Source organism: Cryptomeria japonica, chromosome 5 (genome assembly GCF_030272615.1).
Source record: "Cryptomeria japonica chromosome 5, Sugi_1.0, whole genome shotgun sequence".
In the NCBI taxonomy this organism is placed as follows: domain Eukaryota; kingdom Viridiplantae; phylum Streptophyta; class Pinopsida; order Cupressales; family Cupressaceae; genus Cryptomeria; species Cryptomeria japonica.
The window spans coordinates 358,837,044-358,854,925 of NC_081409.1; the positions used below are offsets into that span (position 1 = coordinate 358,837,044).

General features: G+C 36.6%; 1 protein-coding gene across 1 annotated transcript in view; it reads right to left on the reverse strand.

Annotated features, from left to right (window-relative positions):
- The window catches only part of LOC131034450 (tRNA ligase 1), a 247,865-nt gene that overhangs the window by 101,980 nt on the left and 128,003 nt on the right, over positions 1 to 17,882 (reverse strand). Inside the window, exons 21-24 of the mRNA XM_057965948.2 lie at positions 8,017 to 8,093; positions 7,604 to 7,675; positions 7,413 to 7,489; positions 5,912 to 5,992 (exon numbers count right to left, since the gene is read on the reverse strand). Of these exons, the coding sequence (XP_057821931.1) occupies positions 5,912 to 5,992; positions 7,413 to 7,489; positions 7,604 to 7,675; positions 8,017 to 8,093 (307 nt within the window). The remainder of the gene's footprint in view (positions 1 to 5,911; positions 5,993 to 7,412; positions 7,490 to 7,603; positions 7,676 to 8,016; positions 8,094 to 17,882) is intronic.

Consider the following 17,882-nt stretch of genomic DNA (forward strand, 5'->3'; position numbering starts at 1 on the left):
AATTAGCTTAGAAATCGCCCAAAACCGAAATGCAACTTCACAAGGAGCAATGAAAAATGATTCCAAACCACAACGGCAAGCTCAAATAAAAAACTTGAGGAAGAATATTCCTATTACGCAACAATGTCTTGAAGACAATCCCCAAGAAAAACACAGAATTTGAAAAGGGAAAGAATCGAGTTTTGAGAAGCCCAATAAAAGCAAGAAACATAACACTTTATCACTTGCAAAACATACTTACAGTCGAGTCTCAAAGGCCTGATTACAAGTAAATGGACTCAACATTTAAAAAGAAAATAAGCCTCACTTGTAGTTGGGCCTATGAGACCCGATTACAAGATTTAAAATATATATTTTATAAAAAGGAAAATTACTTGCAATCGGGTATTAGACCTTTGACTGCAAGTATTATGACTTTACAAAGAACAAAAAAAGGCCCGATTACAAGTGTTTTTACTTGTAATACACTTAAAAGTCTCCCCTTTACTTTCAACGTTCAAGCCAAAACCCGAAATTGCATAGAAATGAAGAACAAAGACGACAAAAACAAACCAAAACTAAAACAAAGATGACAAGAACATTTACATATGACTAGAAGAGCATATTAGAGGAGATTTTGCCTTGTAAAACGCGTCTTAGAGACGAAAACTACGAATTTTAAGGGAGAATTCATATAGTTATTTATGTTTATTTGTGGAGTTAATTACTTATTTTCATTTTATGGTTATTTTGGAGTTGTGTTTCGTACTTGTTAATTATTACCGTTTCTTTCATGTTTAAGGGGAGGGGTGTTGTGTTCGCATAGGGTGTTGCTAAAAGGTTCTGGAGTGCATAAGTAAAGGGTGGTATATGGTTTTCAAATGGTTTTTGTTCTTGAGAGGGTGGTTTTCTTGAAAGAGGTGGTTGATCATGGTTTTTCGAAAATCGAATTGTGAAATGATGTGTTGAGGATCTACATTTTTGGATTCAAAGGTGTTTTTTGATTTCGGGTTGTGGGAGATTTCTTGCGCGTGCTTAAGAGTCGGTTTGAAGAGTTTCTTGGGTTTCTTCGTAGCTGTGTATGAGCTAGAGAAAGCTAGTTTTGTTGTGTGTTGATCATCGTGTGAAGGACTGATGGTGTGGATACGTCTCCTTCTCAAGTCCTTTGTCCAATTCTTCTTTTATCTAGGTTGGTGGATCACTTGATAAATGCATTTTTTTTTGCAAAATTGATGAGGAGATGCATACAATGAGTCAATAAATGAGTACACAAAATAAACAAGCTAAGTCTAGATATTTGGTTGATTTAAATGCAAACTGGGTACAAAATGGCATCCTCTTGTGGAAGGCTGATGGTTGACAGACTGAAACAAAATGAAAGAGCAAATTGTTTTTGTAAAACTAAAAGTAAATATTACATCAAAAAAATTTACATCTTCCTCTTTCCAGCTTAGTGAAAACCAAGGGATAGATAGAACTAGAGGGTCAGGATGTGACTCCTCCACCTCACCACAATGAGGTTGAGGGTAGCACCCCTCACGAGGGTCTGAGGGTGAGAGAGTGAGGGGTGGAGAGATAGGTTTAGATCTTGAGGGAGAGAGGAGAGAGTGAGATAGAGAGTGGTAGAGAGAGGGGATAGAGGAAGAGTGATAGGAGATAGATAGGTCTGAAATTCGGGGCAGATAAAGTGAGTGAGATAGAGAAAGCGAGAGAATGTTGATAGGAGCCTATTGATTACTGAAATTTGACTAAGTTTGAAAATTTAAAAGATCTTCTAAAACCTACAATTTGCATTATAAATCCTAGAGATTTGAAGCCACTCTCAAACATCCTGCCAATAATGTTTCATGTATATATTCTGATGAAGAGAATGAGATTGACTTGAAAAAAAATTGATAGTTTTTTGACGTGTTTGGGCCTCTTTTAAACACGGAATCACCAATCGCCAAAAAACTCGCGAGTTTTTGAAAACTTGTCAAGTTTTCGGTGAGTAGTGCAGCTATGTCTCAGCCTATTCAGGAAATTTTAGATCAACATATGTCAATATACAAAAAAAGAGGAACCACCTCACAATTTAATGTGAAGCTCAAATTGTAAATACAAAAGGCTTATGTTAAAAAGAAAAATGATTGAATATTTTGGGACTGATCTTATTTTGCTTCTAGATATAGCCCACGACCATATTGATGATTATGGTAAATTTCAGCTCTTTAGGTTAAGTGTTGCTATTTGGGGACGAATTAAATTATTATTTATCGTAAAGGGTGAAATTTTACAGAGAAAAAGAAAACCAACAGTTCTGCCATCCTGTCGATCTGGTATGCAACATTGATAATGAAGATCCCACAACTCAAATGAAGATAAAAGAGAGTAAGTTTGAGGCATTCATAATAGTTCACCATCAAAATATATCTTGGAATTGAGAATGATGAACCACCATTACACCATTTCATTTCATTTTCTTAAGCTGGCTTTTCTAATTCTTGAATTTAAGCATTCTTAAATTAAATAGATGTATTTATTTAAGAATAGGCGTGTTTTCTCTAGCACATTTTGCACTTAGCTAAAGTTGTTAAAGTTTATCTTTGATCAGTTTCATCTTTGTTAAAGCATTTAGATTCAGTTATTGGATTTTGCATCTTGTCTCAATCCTTCACCAAGGGGAGTATTGTTCCTTTACTTCCCAATCTGGTAAACTTTCCAAAACAATTCATTCATGGATTTAATGGTTATCAACATTGTACAATGCTCCTTTTGGCAAATTATGCATATGAAAGCTGAATTTTTAAATTTATTTAAATACAAATTTACAAGTTGTCCTACTTACAATAGATTTGTTGAATATGCACTCCATTTAACATTTGCTTCAAGTATATAACATCAACCTTCACTTCAATCAATTTAACGTGCACTTTAATTGGTCTATTTATTTTGTATGCAAACTCAGGGCAAAAATGAATTCAAAATTCGGAACTCAAGCGTAACAATCTATTCTAGTTGAGGATTTGAACTTTGCTGTGCCAATAAATTCTGTGTTTCAGGATACTAGATGTAATTTGGAATAAATGTGTAGCACAGTCAACACAATAACAATCAGTGGTCAGCACAGAGACAAGTAACCAACTTTGGTTTACAGCAACACTGAACAATAGCATTTAATAAGAAAAGTGGCATTAACTCTAATACTTGATTCAATAAAGCAATGGAAGACAGAAGAGAAAGCATGAACAAAATTTAACCGATTCGTCTTACTCTAGAAAATGTCAAGCAAAATTTCAGGTAAAAATATGAAAAAGAAAAACATTGTGAATAATTCTGTTCTAACTAAAGAAAATGTACAAACCAGTGATACCTGGAAACGAGTTTCCACCCTAAAGACACATGTTTTGGAAACAGAAATGGTTTTGGGGATGGGGGGATGGCTGGAAACATTTCCAAGCCGTTCCCGATCAAGCAAAATTTTCGGAAACCATCACGGAAACTCGGAAACGGTCAATGATTTGGTCGGAGACTGTTGACCGTCCCCTGGACAGCTGGGGATGGCCAAGCCGTCCCCCAATCGTCCTAAGGACAGACGGCCATCTCCGGCGGCAGGAGGCATTAAAAAACAAATTGTTTTATAAAATCTATTTTTTATTGCAGCGATAATCAATGGAATTAATAATTTAATTATTAAATTATTAAATTAAATTTTAATATCGATATTTATTATTAAAAAAATTATTTTAATCAATGGAAGTGATATTATTATTTTTATGAAATATGATATCAATATTATATCGATATCATATCCTATGATATTGAGATAATATTGATATCATATTTGATATAATGAAGCCAACCGATGAAAAATAAAATAAAGCCTCAAGATAAAAATAAACTGAAGCCGGCGATATTTTTAATATCGAACTTCGACAGGAAGCAGTGCTAGAGCATTCATTTTTTCCAACCGAGCCAGGCAAGTAAAGACTGAAGTTTATCGCTTAGGCCCGAACGGCATTTATTTGCATCGATGAGCATTTTAGTCCATGATGCTATTCTATGAAGATTTGATTCAAATTCATTTGATGCTATGTCCTTAGTTCTATGATGATTTGATGAATGATCATTAATTCAATGATTTTAGATTTAGAATCTAGATTCTGATTTATAAATGTTATCATGTTGCTATGATGAATGTTTATCGTGTTACAATGTTATATAAATATATAATTTGTGAATATATTTAGAATTTCAGATTTCCATATATATATATATATATATATATAGCTGTCCCCTGCCATCCCCTGCTTGGGGAAAAAAAAAAGTCTCAGAAACCCGTTTCCCCATCCCCCCGTCCCGGAAACTCAGGGTAACATAGGTACAAACCAGTCATAGTTATGCATTCATAATAAGACTTGTAAATCAGGGGACAACATAGTGAATTTCTAAATTTTAATAATTATAAGTTGTTCTACTTCGTTATATTTGTTGACTATGAATTTGATTCACATCTCTTCAATCATATAACATCAGCCCTCAATTTCAACCAGTTCAACTGTTTGATCAATTGTGTGATTTAATTGGTCTACTTATTGTGTCTGCAAACATGGGGCAGAAACTGATTCAAATTATGAAGTCAAGTGTGATAGATTATTCTCATTAAGGATTTGAATTTTGCTAGGCCAGCACATTGTGTGTTCCAAGTTACTAGAAATCTATTTTGAAATAAATGTGTAGCACACTCGAAACAATAACAAGAGATGATCAGCACAGAGACTAGAAACCAACTTTAGTTTACAGCAACAGTGAACTATATTTGCAATAAGCAAAGTAACAAAAACTTAAACACTTGATTCTATGTTACCAGGTCCTTCTGTTTTACCCGTCATAACTGTGTGGGTTTGGTATGGGTCTTGGTTCTCTATGGCTCTGCCCCCGGGCACCCCCAGGTTCCCTGTGGGTTGGTCCTTCACACAAAGGAACCAACAAGGTACCATACACACATATCCAGTAGGACCCAGACATACCAGCAGCCACTGGGCCTAAAAAACATTTTAAAACGTAAAAAAGATTAAAAAGAATTAAAACAGTAAAGTTTCCCTGGCTTCCCAAGCCCTTTTTTTGCCAAAGACACCAGAACTGCCCCTTTTTCCAAAAACCAAAGGTTTTGTACTTTGATAGACCACCCCTATCCCAAAAATCCAGTCTCTCTCCTTCTGCCAGATCACATATTTCTTTGATAACCCATGGCCTGGTCCTTTTTGGCTCAGACTATGCATATTATTAAAAAACAGTGGTCTGCTTAGGCCAAAGACTGAAAACCAACAATTTGATTGTGACCTAGACCATGGATTTTTCTGATAACTCATGGTCTCCTCTGTGTTTGCTAACAAATCTGTAACTTTCCAGAATTATATGAATTGCTTATCAGACACCATATATGCTATTTCAATATTCTTTTTGTTGGCAATTGTGAGTATCACTATTCTTATAATTTATAACTTTGGACTATATGTATAAGATTTTCCATACCGCTGTACCAGTTTCCGGTACCCATACCGGTAACTTAAATTTGTTTCAATAAAGCAACGGGAGACATAAGTGTAAGCATGAGGAATTTTTATGAACAATTCATCTTATTCTAAAAATGTGAACGAAAGTAGCAGGTGAAAATAAGACAAAATATATAAATATAGGTCACCAAAAATTGTGAAAGCTTCTGCATTAACTTAGGAAAATGTACTCATCAGACATAATTACAAATAAATGCCAAGAGTTTTAAGATAAGAAAATAAGAGGTAAAATTAAATCACAATCTTATCTATTTCTTAGAGGGTAACACAACATTTTGACCTGGAATACAAGCATGTGTCCCAAAAAAGAAAAAGAAAACAGCTTATATAATCTTACAAACAGTACTGTATGATGCTTAGCATAACTCATATCATACCTTCCATGCCTCTTAGTATGAAGATTGTATAAATCAAGGCCCTCCTCCAAGATAAGTTTTATTGAGTCAGGCAAAGGATCACTGCAAATGAACGTGTAAAATTTCAGCCATTAACCTTACAATCCAATGCAAAAAGCATTAAACAGTGTTTCTCCAAGTTTCTGGGACAGGAAGACATGATGATATGGTTTTGGCCCTTTGGGGATAGCGAAAAAATTTCTAAGTTTTGGAGACAGCAATATGAGTACATACATTATATGCACATATACATGCACATACAGTAAGAAAAACTGCACAAAATTATGATTCTCTTTAAATGTCAAACATATATTTTAGTAATATTGGAAATTTTGACTGATAATATTCAAATATAATATATTTTAAAAATATAGGTAACTACAACTAATATCACTAATAATGAAATTTAAATTAAAAATAAAAAAGGGTCCCTAAATATAGCAAACCATCGCTAAGAAAAAAAAGAAAACCCTAAATATTGGTTTTTATTTCTTAAAAAAGCACAGAAAATAATTTGCAAAGCACATCAAGCCATTAAACAAGGAAAGAAGGCATCGAGGGCAGATTTTTGTTTGCAAGAGTTGACTGGTAAAATTTTATCTAGATGTAATTTCTGTATATTGTTCTCAAGCTTATATTGATGTAAAATATATGGATATGACGATTCTTTCCCTAAATGAACAATAATGATCCCACAAGTCATATTACCTGATTTATCCTACCAGGTTTCTTTTTGGGTTTTGAATATATGCCAGCCATCTGTAATTTGTATGGAGGGTGGAAGTTGATTCACAAAACACTTAAGCTGCAGAAAGGCAGAAGACCTCTTTGTTGCATAACAAGATGAAACATCATCAGGTTACAAGATAATGGAAAGTTAAAAAATTATGCCTAAAAAACTTCCAAGTCTAGATGTTCAGTTCTAAAACCCTAAATGGAACCGATGTCAAGAGACACGACAGGGATGTCAGGGATGCCCTAGCATTCCTCTGGGATCCCCCCCTCAAGGAATGCCCCAAGAGACGTCCATCATGTTAATGGGACATCCCAAAAAACAGAAGAAAAGGAGTATGGGGTAGGGATGTTCTGCTCCTGTCCCCAGGACGTCCCAATCCCAGAATGGCAAGAAAACCATAGGAATGCAACCCTAGCACACACTGGCATTAACCACTACAATGTCAAAATTTGGAGTTCAGAATAAGCTCATCAGTTAATAACATTTGAAAGTGATGATCATAATCTCAATGGCACACTATAAAGCAAATAAGTATCTATATTTGAAGTGAAACACTTTAAATTAAATTATTTCAAGCATTACTATAGATTAAGGTATGTTCAAAGAAGAAATTAGCCCACTTTAAGCAAATTTAGTGTCAGAAAACATTATTTTAAAACAAACTGGATAACATTAACATGAATTAAAATAAACAGTCAGCATACTAATGATAAATGAAGATAAAAATCTGGATATTACTAAGACTACCTATCAGATTTCAGCGAAGGCATTTTTACAAGCAATCCAAAACGTTCGCACAGCTCCTCCTCAAATTCTCTCCGGCTCTGAAAAGCAATTTTGATTGCAATTATTGTTTCAAATAAGTGTCAAATGAATAAGTATGGTATGAAAGAGAAACTTGGATGTTCAATATATTATGTCTAAGATTGTGTACATACCTTTCCTTCATAGAGATTGTAAAACATCAAAAGGACATAGCCTGCATTCTGTGAATTTTTATCCAAATTACCCTTCAAAAATAATAATTCAAGTTTCAGTATCTAGTTTTTGGATGCAAACAAAGCAAGTGCTGCTATCTAGAAATGTTTTTGTTTTAAGCGCCTGCCATTGCATTGCATCAGAAACATTTCTTATCCCAAAGTTGCCAACCCAAAGCCACAAATGCTATGCAATATGGAAAGAGACAAGACCATCAAAAGAAAAATAAAATATATATTCCAAGTAGAATAAGCCAAAGCTAAACTTGAAAAAACATGAGATGGGCACAGCTATGGGGTAAAAACAGTATATCAATAAAATTAGCAAGTGCAAGGTAAAAAGCCAACAACCACAATCAAGAAACTAACTGTACCGGATGGTTAACTCGTTGAAGAACACGGAACATAAAGACCGCCAGGGCATCAAGGGAAAAAGGATTTGAGTCCGTACCTAAACAATTATAGGTAAGAAAGGTATTAAAAGGATGAATAGATAAGAATACAAACTAACTTTCTCATTCATCATTTTTATTATCATCTCAGATAAATACAATATCCAGATGTAATCAATACTACAAACTTCCCTTTAAGTTTTAAACTTTTAGTTTTTCTATTTATTTTATCCAATATTGTAAATATGGCTTGACAACAGGCCCCTTACCCTGCTCAAGATAATAAAGAAACACAAAAGCCTACTGGCTTAGCAGCACCAAATTCCTAGTATTTTTTTTCTTTCTGTATTCTACAGACTCCCACTTCAAAATCAAAATTACATGCCTTCTTGTCTTGCATGCCCGTTATTATAGAAAATTTCACTAAGCATCATCAAGTTTCCCCACAGGATGATTGACTGTGACTGGAAAGGCTCACGTCCATCCCATCAATTTCTATTCCAATCATCTTCAAGATCAAGCAGGATGCAATTGCCATCTTCTCCCAAAAGTGAAGGAGGATTAATTTCTCAATTCTTTTAATTAACTTTTCTGTAGTTGTTTAAAAGGTAAAAAGAGAACATTTCATCGTAGGAAAGAAGCTGAAGTGTGTTACTCCCAAAGTAGAGGATATTCCAAATTCATCATTCCTATCCATACTGACAAATCTTAATCACGTTTGTGAGCTTTATGCATGCCTTTGCATTGTGACTGTTCAACAATCTAAAAGTTTAAAAGACAGAAAAGAGAGTACTCATCAGAAATAGATAACAGAGTTATGACTTGGACTATTAAATATAATCCAACATACTGGAAACTCCTTCAAAAATACAATAGACTGCAGAAGCCCCCATTGGGCTAGGAATATTTAACATTGTTAATAATTGTGAGTCCAGGAAGAATTACAAGGAAAACATGCACGCAAAAGCTACTCCATTGGGGAAGGGCTCATCATCCTGCACCCATACTAACAAATGCTTCTATTGTGGTGTTGTGCATTGTGTCTCTCCTTGCCTTGTGATTATTTACCAATCTACATGAGTAAAATAGTGAGATAGATGGGCTAATGAAAATAGTCATCAAAGTGATGACCTGCATATTCAAAACACTCCAGCATAGTGAAGAATCCCATAAAAAAACATCTAAATAATACAAGAAAGCAGAAGTTCCTATTACTTAAAAACCAGTTCCTGTTTAATGGAAAGAAAATTGAGTACAGGAAATGTATGATGAAAGATAATCAAATACAAAGCCCAAATTAAAATCTCAAAACCCTCAAAATGCAGCTACCTAAGAAAAGGTTCTATGCATCGGGAGGCTTTGAAAAGTCATCAAGGTGAGCAGGTTTACATTACTCTTTCCAGCCTAAAATCCCTCCAACTGTGCTTAAATAAAAGAATTGACATCTAGATCCCTACCATTTATATCATCCAGCTGTAGATTGTCTAGACCATATTGAAAACAACATCAGCCTATACGAACATGAAAGAAAATAGTAACAAGTCAAAGTTCAGTTAAAATGTCAAAATCTGGAACAGCTTGTGTGTGTGTGTGTACTTGATGACCAAATCCCTTTTTCATTCAGACTTTCAAGGAACTATTTGGAACAATTAGGATACTCGAGAGTGATTTGCAAAGGGCTCTACCTCTTCCATTGGTTCAGATTGGAACCAAGCAGATCAAGCGTACTAGCCTTTAGGCTTACACATTGACACATTCCAATAAGAGGCCTAAGTATGTAGAGCCCCTGAATTTTCAGTCTGTATGGCTTTTCTTTAGCCTTCTTGCTGTGATTCCATGCCCCTAGACCATATCAAAAATGACACAAACCTATACACATATAAAAGAAAATACTTAAGACTGTGTTACGTTGAATTAGATACAGATACAACTCCCTAATAAAAATACAGCTAGATATGACAATTATAAAAAAATACATATATTCAATTTTCCACTTTCTTCTGCTACCATTATCAGAGGTGCTAGGCTCTTTTACTTTGAGAGAACTGAAGGTTCACATATAGATCTCTATGCAGTCATCCTCGATCTACCAAATTGATTACTTCTAGTTCTTTTCTTTCGGCCTGTCACCACTGCTGGAAATATTGAGCCTTTAGACGCTATGCTTCTATTTCAGAAGCAGACAAGCACAGATTGATGAGGTATTGCCCTTCCCTACATTATGTTAGGGCTAGGGCTCCTTGGTATCCCGGCTTTCTGTAGCAACACGATTATTTTTTTTATTTCATAATTGATTACCAAACCACAACATGCTCTTGCACAAGAAGTTTATCTGCTAACATAATGATAGTTATAATTTGCATTGCATCTCTTGTCAAAAATAGAACATCAATGAATGTATAATGATCATACAATAAGATAAATCTGATATCATTATTTCTGGTATAGATTTCTGCACTAGTTTTGATAAACTTCTTCTATTAAGTTTTCAATATCAAGGGCACTTTTGTTCATGAAAACATATGAAAAAGGAACACAATTGATAGCATCTTTCAGTTCAAACAAGAATGGCATCAATCAACACGATAACCAGTTTATTGGAAGGGTACTCAATTGACATACTGTCTAATAACTGCTGCAATCAACAACTTCCAGGTGCTTACAAGTATGGTATTCATTGCTGGTTAGTTTTCCCATCAATAAGTCACTCTTTCAATGTTTAATCATTTTGATGTGACAATGTTATTAAAGCTTGACATTTCAAACAAGCATCACAACATAAAATGCTGATACAATTAAACCAACAGTGCAAAGCACTGAACCTTAGATATGAAGCAATACAAAGCCATTCAGACCTGCAGCAGTAGGTTCATAGTGAGGATAGTCCATAGCCCATGTTAAAATTGATAGGGTAGTGATAGGGTTACTGATTCTTTCAAAACACATCAATACTCTCCTGAAGCACTCAGACCAGTCAATGAGGGTTCAACTATTATCATGAGGTGGTACGGTCAGCCCCAAAACCCTAGCAAATCACCTAAAAAGTCCATGCCAAAAGCTACCCAGAATCCAACACGAATCATCCCTAAAAGCTCCAATCAATTTACCCTGAAAATCTTCATTTTACCAAAACCCCATGAAAATCGTTGTATTTCCTAAGTTAAAATACCATACTGGCTAGGGTGGGTCTCTCAACACCAAAGCTAGTAAGATCGAAGAGGGTTTCCATTCTCAACAACTCCTGGAAGAACTCCTCTATTCATTCCAATAGCATCTATTTAAGTGTGCAAACTCTGAATGAGAGAAATGAGAACCAAAACTCTAATTCGTAGAGTTTGGAGAGAATTAGGGCATTTTAAAATTCAAATATTTTTATTCTCTCTAAAAAGCCCCCATAATGTTTTAAAACAACTTTAAGTCCCTCACATCTGCTATGCATCCAATTTGGGGAACAGAAAAACAACTTTCTAATATTTAAACACTACACTAAATAATAAAATGTCACTTTATTACTTTAGAGCGAATATTAAAATATTATCAACCACTTTATAGAAAGTTTGCCAAGACACCAAAAACTAAAATCAATCATGCCAGAAAAAGTGATGCTAAAGGATGATGATTGGTGCCTGTTGATGTGTCTTTTGTACACAACCAAACACAGAATAAAATACCTAAAGGTACCTTACTCTCTCTTGAATAAAGCTCCCGAATGCTGAAGATATCGCAAAAGCTTCAAGGTTCTGTTATGTAGGATCTCTACTCGTGGATAAGCTCTTCGTGGTACGATGTGATTTTGCTGGAATCACAAGGGGACTTACACTTGATGACCTGAACGTCTGATTCGCTGGAATCACAAGTCCTATTTCCTAACTGGAAGACAAACAAATGGTAAAAGATGCAGGGTTCAAGAAGTCTACTCTACTACCTAGAATGCGAGAAGATGGATGAATGACTAGGTGGAGTCCTACTGGGCTGGGTCTCACCATCAGGTAGAACAATTCAACACCAACTCAGTGTGATCTTCTAAGGGATGTTTCAAATATGTCCAAATCGTACACCATCAAATACTGATCACCATTCAAGATAATGCGTGAACAACAGAGGTGTTATGACTCGGGATTAAGCTCGTTCTATGCCAGTTGACCACGCAAGGCGCTCTTACAGTCAGCAAAAGGCTAGTGGTTTGGACTAAGTAGATTCCACGCGAGTACATTCAATAAATTCTTTCATTCAATCTAATCATTTATCATCTGCAATGAAGATTCAACAAGAGACCATGCGTATTGCAAAGAAACAACACATTTCACCATATCTTCAATGAAAAGGGGGTTCATTTACAATCAAGGCAACAATTTCTTGCCTTCTCTTCCTACTTTACTCTAATTTCTATTCTATTCACTATCGATCATTAGCTATTCTAACCTGTATGAACTAAATCTTAACTTTCTAGCTATTCTCTATTAACCCACTATCAACTATTGACTAACTATTAGCCTTTACAAATGAGGAGCCAGGGCTTATATAGTGCTCTCAATACAATTCAATGGCTCAGATCAATTTGAGATCAATGGCCGAGATTTTACAATGAAAACCCTAATTAGGGTTTGTTACAACAAACTCAATTCTAGCCAATGAAATAATTGCATTATTTGGACACATCTCTTCTCTGGAATATTCGACCAATGGATAACCAAGGTAGGTACATCAAAGTTTGTGTCATCTTTGATGAGTCAGGTACATTGAATCTAGACACGCTGAGGTGGACCAATCCAACTGGAGGAATGATGACTGGGACGCCACCTTGTCTGACACTTGTAACTTGGTTGATGTTCCAATTTGATGATGCTAAGAAGATAACTTTAATTAACTCTTCTGAAACTATTGGCTCCTTCAACGGACCCTTGCTTTAACCTCCTTTGTCTTTGATGTGCAGGATGGATGGTGTACCTTTCCTTGAAATGCTGGACTGGAAGAGATCATCCCTGATGATGCTGGACTGGAGAAGGTCGTCCTTGATCTGGCCTGGTCTTCTTTCATCTGCAAGACAAACCATAAGATGATTAAGGACACATAATATATTTATTCTAACATAGCATTTTATACCTTGAATCATCAACAAGAAGACATCAAAATGAAGTTTGCTCAAGATTCTTTCCAGGGACAGGCTCCATAAGAATTTCGCCTTGGACCCTTTGGAAGGGTCAGGAGCGAAATTCAAGTTTTAGGTCTCAACTCTTCATTTCCTTCACTTCAATTTATCTTGCAGGGCAAAGCAACATCATTTCAACCTCAATCACACCTTAGGACTCAGTCTCGACTTGACACAAGGAGGAAATAGGTAGATTGAAGAATTTCGCTCTGGACCCTTTGGAAGGGTCAGGAGCGAAATTCACCTTTTAGCTCAAAATTTGCATATTTAATGATCAAGAATCTTTCCAAGGCATTCCAAATAGCTTCTTTTACCCTAGTCTAGGCCTGGTTTTAGTGTTTTTCGCTTTGGACCCTTTGGAAGGGTCAGGAGCGAATTTCTCTCTACACTTGTTTTCCCTCACTCAACTCCATTTTTTTCACTTTCTATACTTGGAATCTCATCCTTGGATCCCTTTCCCATGCTTGCAACATTTTGTTTGACCTCAAAATGACTAGAAAAGAGAATTTCGCTAGGAATCATGGCCAGGGACAGCACCTATAATGAATTTCGCCCTGGACCCTTTGGAAGGGTCAGGAGCGAATTTCTTCCTCTAGCCCAAAATCATCATTATTGGAGAAAACAATCCATTCAAGGGCAATCTCAAGGGCTTCTACCATCTTTGTCTAGGCTTGGCTTGGTACAAATATGAAAGGAACAGATGGATTTTAGAATTTCACTCTGGACCTTTTGGAAGGGTCAAGAGCGAAATTATTGTTTTAGGCTTATTCTTCCATCTTTCAACCTCAACCAACTTCAAAGGGGCAAGAACGTCAATCCTCACACTCATGCAAGCTATAAAAACCCCAAGTTTGACTTGACTTTGTAAGGAAAATAAGTGATTTTAGGAATTTTGCTCTGGACCCTTTCGAAGGGTGAGGAGCGAAATTCATGATTTGGCTCAATTCCTTTAAATTTGATAATCTCTGGCAAGTCAAAGTCACACCTAAGGACACTCCCAATCCTAATTCACCTTGGACCACCCTAGACTTAGCATAAAATTGAGGGAAAAGATAGGTTTTGCACAATTTCGCCCTGGACCCTTTGGAAGGGTCAGGAGCGAATTTCCATTTTGAGCTTGTTTTGGCTACTCCATTACCTCAACCAAATATTCAAAGGCAAGAACACATCAAATTCCTTCTAACCATGCCATAAAACTCAAGAATCTAACCATCTCTAAGAAGAAAATATGAGTTTCCAAGAATTTCGCTCTGGACCCTTTGGAAGGGTCAGGAGCGAAATCCATATTCTTGATTGATTTCTCACCTCCTTCATCCAATCCATCTTCAAAATTGATCTAACTCAACTCTCCTCTCCACAATCAAGTCCACTCACCACCAAATTAGCTTGAAAACTTCACCTCTCAATGCCTTAGGCAAAATAAAGGGGGTAAATGAGGATTTTGCTCTGGACCCCTTGGAAGGGTCAGGAGCGAAATCCATGTTCTGAGTTGATTTCCACCATTTCTCAAGGAAAGAACACATAAATCTACCTTTCAACATGCCTTAGAAACCAACACTTGGCCAAAACTAGGAAGGAAATAAGAGCTATAGAGATTTTCACTCTAGACCCTTTGGAAGGGTCAGGAGCGAAAATTACTTTTTAGTCTTCCTCCTCCATCCTTTCAACTTGAATCCACCTCAAAAAGGCAAGAAAACACTTCTCCTCACTCATCCAAGTTATAGAAACCCAAGTTTGATTTGATTTTGCTAGGAAAATAAGGGATCCTAGGAATTTCGCTCTGGACCCTTTGGAAGGGTCAGGAGCGAATTTCACTATTTGGCTCAATTCCTTCACTTTCAATGATTTCCTAGCACTTGAAGTCATTCCTAAGGATCTCTTTCACCTCAATTCACTTTAGTCTGCAATTGCATTGGCACAATATTGGGAAAAAAGGTGGTTTTGAGAGAATTCGCTTTGGACCCTTTGGAAGGGTCAAGAGCAAATTTCTCATTCTTGACTTGATCCTCCATCTTTTCAACTCCAATCTTCTCTAGAAGGTAACTAAACATCATTCTTCACCCAAGGGACAAGGTTTGTGGTCTAAGCAAGGTCAAAAAATAGGTGTGTAAGGAATTTTGCTCTTGACCCTTTGTTTGTGGTCTAAGCAAGGTCAAAAAATAGGTGTGTAAGGAATTTCGCTCTGGACCCTTTGGAAGGGTCAAGAGCAAAATTCATCTTCTTGGCTAAAATCCTTCATTTTTCAATGCTTTCAAACATTTCCAAAGGCCAAACATGTCCATTCTTCCTTTCAAGATACCTTGCAAATCAAAATTTGGCCAAACAAGGAAGGGAATGAGGTCTAAGAAGATTTTCGCTCTGGACCCTTTGGAAGGGTCAGGAGCGAAAATCTTGATTTAGGCTTTGATTGCTCATTTTTCAAACTTCAATCTTCTCTGGAGGCAAACATAGATCACTTTCCACCTAAGGAACAAGGTTTCAAGCTCAAACAAGGTAGCAAATGAGGTTTATAGTGAATTTCGCTTTGGACCCTTTGGAAGGCTCAAGAGCGAAATTCATCTCCTAGGCAAAAACTTGATCTTCTAAAGCATTCCACTCCCTCTCAGGGAAAGAACATACTAATTCCTCCTTCATCATGCCAACACCTAGCCAAAACAAGGAAGAAAACAAGAGATATAAGGATTTTCGCTCTGGACCCTTTGGAAGGGTCAGGAGCGAAAATCATGTTTTGACCTTGATTCTTGATTTTTCAAACTCTAATCTCCCTTGGGAAGCAAACATAGACTACTTTCCTTTCATTTCCACCTTGGTCCTAACTTTGGCTAAAGGAAAAATGAGTGTTTTCAAGAATTTCGCTCTGGACCCTTTGGAAGGGTCAGGAGCAAAATTCTCTTTCTTGGCTAAAATCTTCACCTCATCCACCTTTACTCACCTCCTAAGGCTTAAGAACAAGTCAAAATACTTCCATACATGCCTTAGGACTCAAAACTTCGCCTTGATAACTGAGAAATTGAGGTTTATAAGGATTTTCGCTCTGGACCCTTTGGAAGGGTCAGGAGCGAAATCCATATTTCAAGCTAATTTCCGTCATTTTGTAGTCTTAAACCTCCTCTCCAAGGCAAACATGCACCCAAACCTTCTCAACTATGCCTCAAAAATCCAAAACTTGGCCATATGAAAGAGCAAAATAGAAGAAAAGGTGAATTTCGCTCTGGACCCTTTGGAAGGGTCAGGAGCGAAATTCTCAATTTGAGCTAATCTTTCACTTGCTTCCTCCTTTTCATGCCTTGGACGCACTTTGCTAGGCCTCCTTCCATCCTGATCCTGCAAATCTACCCTTTAGGTTGACATTTAGCCCAAGAATTTAGTGGAAAATAGGGTTTTACATGAATTTCGCCCTGGACCCTTTGGAAGGGTCAGGAGCGAAAATCATGTTCTAGGCTTGATTCTCCTTCCAACTTATTTGACCTTGCCTTGGACATGGTCCTAGACAGATTTCCTTCCATACCTTTCGCCAATTTTCTCAACCACTCACTGACTTCCTCGAACTCGAACAAGACACAACCAACAAAACCAAGCCTAAGGAAGACCTTGAAAAAAAAACCCTAACTTGGATCATCCACTGACTCATCCTAGCTCAAGCAGAGCCTGCTATCCAGCGATCCCCTTGACAGCACTCATCATGCAAAGGCTAAAACACAAACCCTAAAAACCTAGAAAGCAAACCCCAGAAAGCAAAAAAGTAGGGGTCCCCATTTGCATGGGGCGATGTGTGAATACATCACAACAGTGCCTAAACAAGCACTAACCATAAATAGCAATGTTCTCCAAAAACTGAGGAGAACAAACCCAAAAAAACCTCGAAAGATTGGTGCCAAAACAAGAACTTGATATAAGTAGAAGTGTTCCTAGAATATTCGGTAGAACAAACCCAAAAAGATTGGTGCTGAAACGAGCACTTACTATAAATAGCAGTGTTCTCCAAGGATTGAGGAGAAAAACCCCAAAAAAACCCAAAACCCCAGAACACTACAAAGAGCATTGTCACCAACTGGAGCACCAACTGAACTCCAAACCATCATTGGATGCCACAAAATCCCCAAAACTGAGCCAATACTCACATAACGGTGAGGTGTAAAAATGGGGATATTACACTTACACTATAGAATTTGTGGCTACACACCATACCCACATCAGGAATCCTCCCTCACCCCTATTCTACTCAATAAATCTCAGCTACAAGCTCAAATTACCAATTTGCCTCAAATGTTAGGGGGAGTTGTACATGACATTTCTATCTCCTAGCATTGTCCAACCTGCCCACTTGGCTATGGACCAAAGTTCCACAAGGTTTAAAGACGTGGAGACAAGGGAACAAGGGGATGGATTTCGGGGACAAGGGTACTTGGGGCCCAAGTTTGGGAATGGTGGGGGGATGACAGCAGTGGAGCGGTGCTGACATAATACATATATTACTTTAAAAACTAGTTTTAAAAAGATAAAGATGTATAGCATAATAACTAGACTCTAGTATTCAAATGACAAATGTCAAAATATCAAATATAGACATTGGAATGAAAATTTTCAAAAAAATTCGTTTCATAATCATCTTAATCACGATCCAATCTTCATCCAAATTACAATCAACTGATCAAGTTATCAAGATTCAACAATGTTCAAAATTCAAACTTCAAAAACA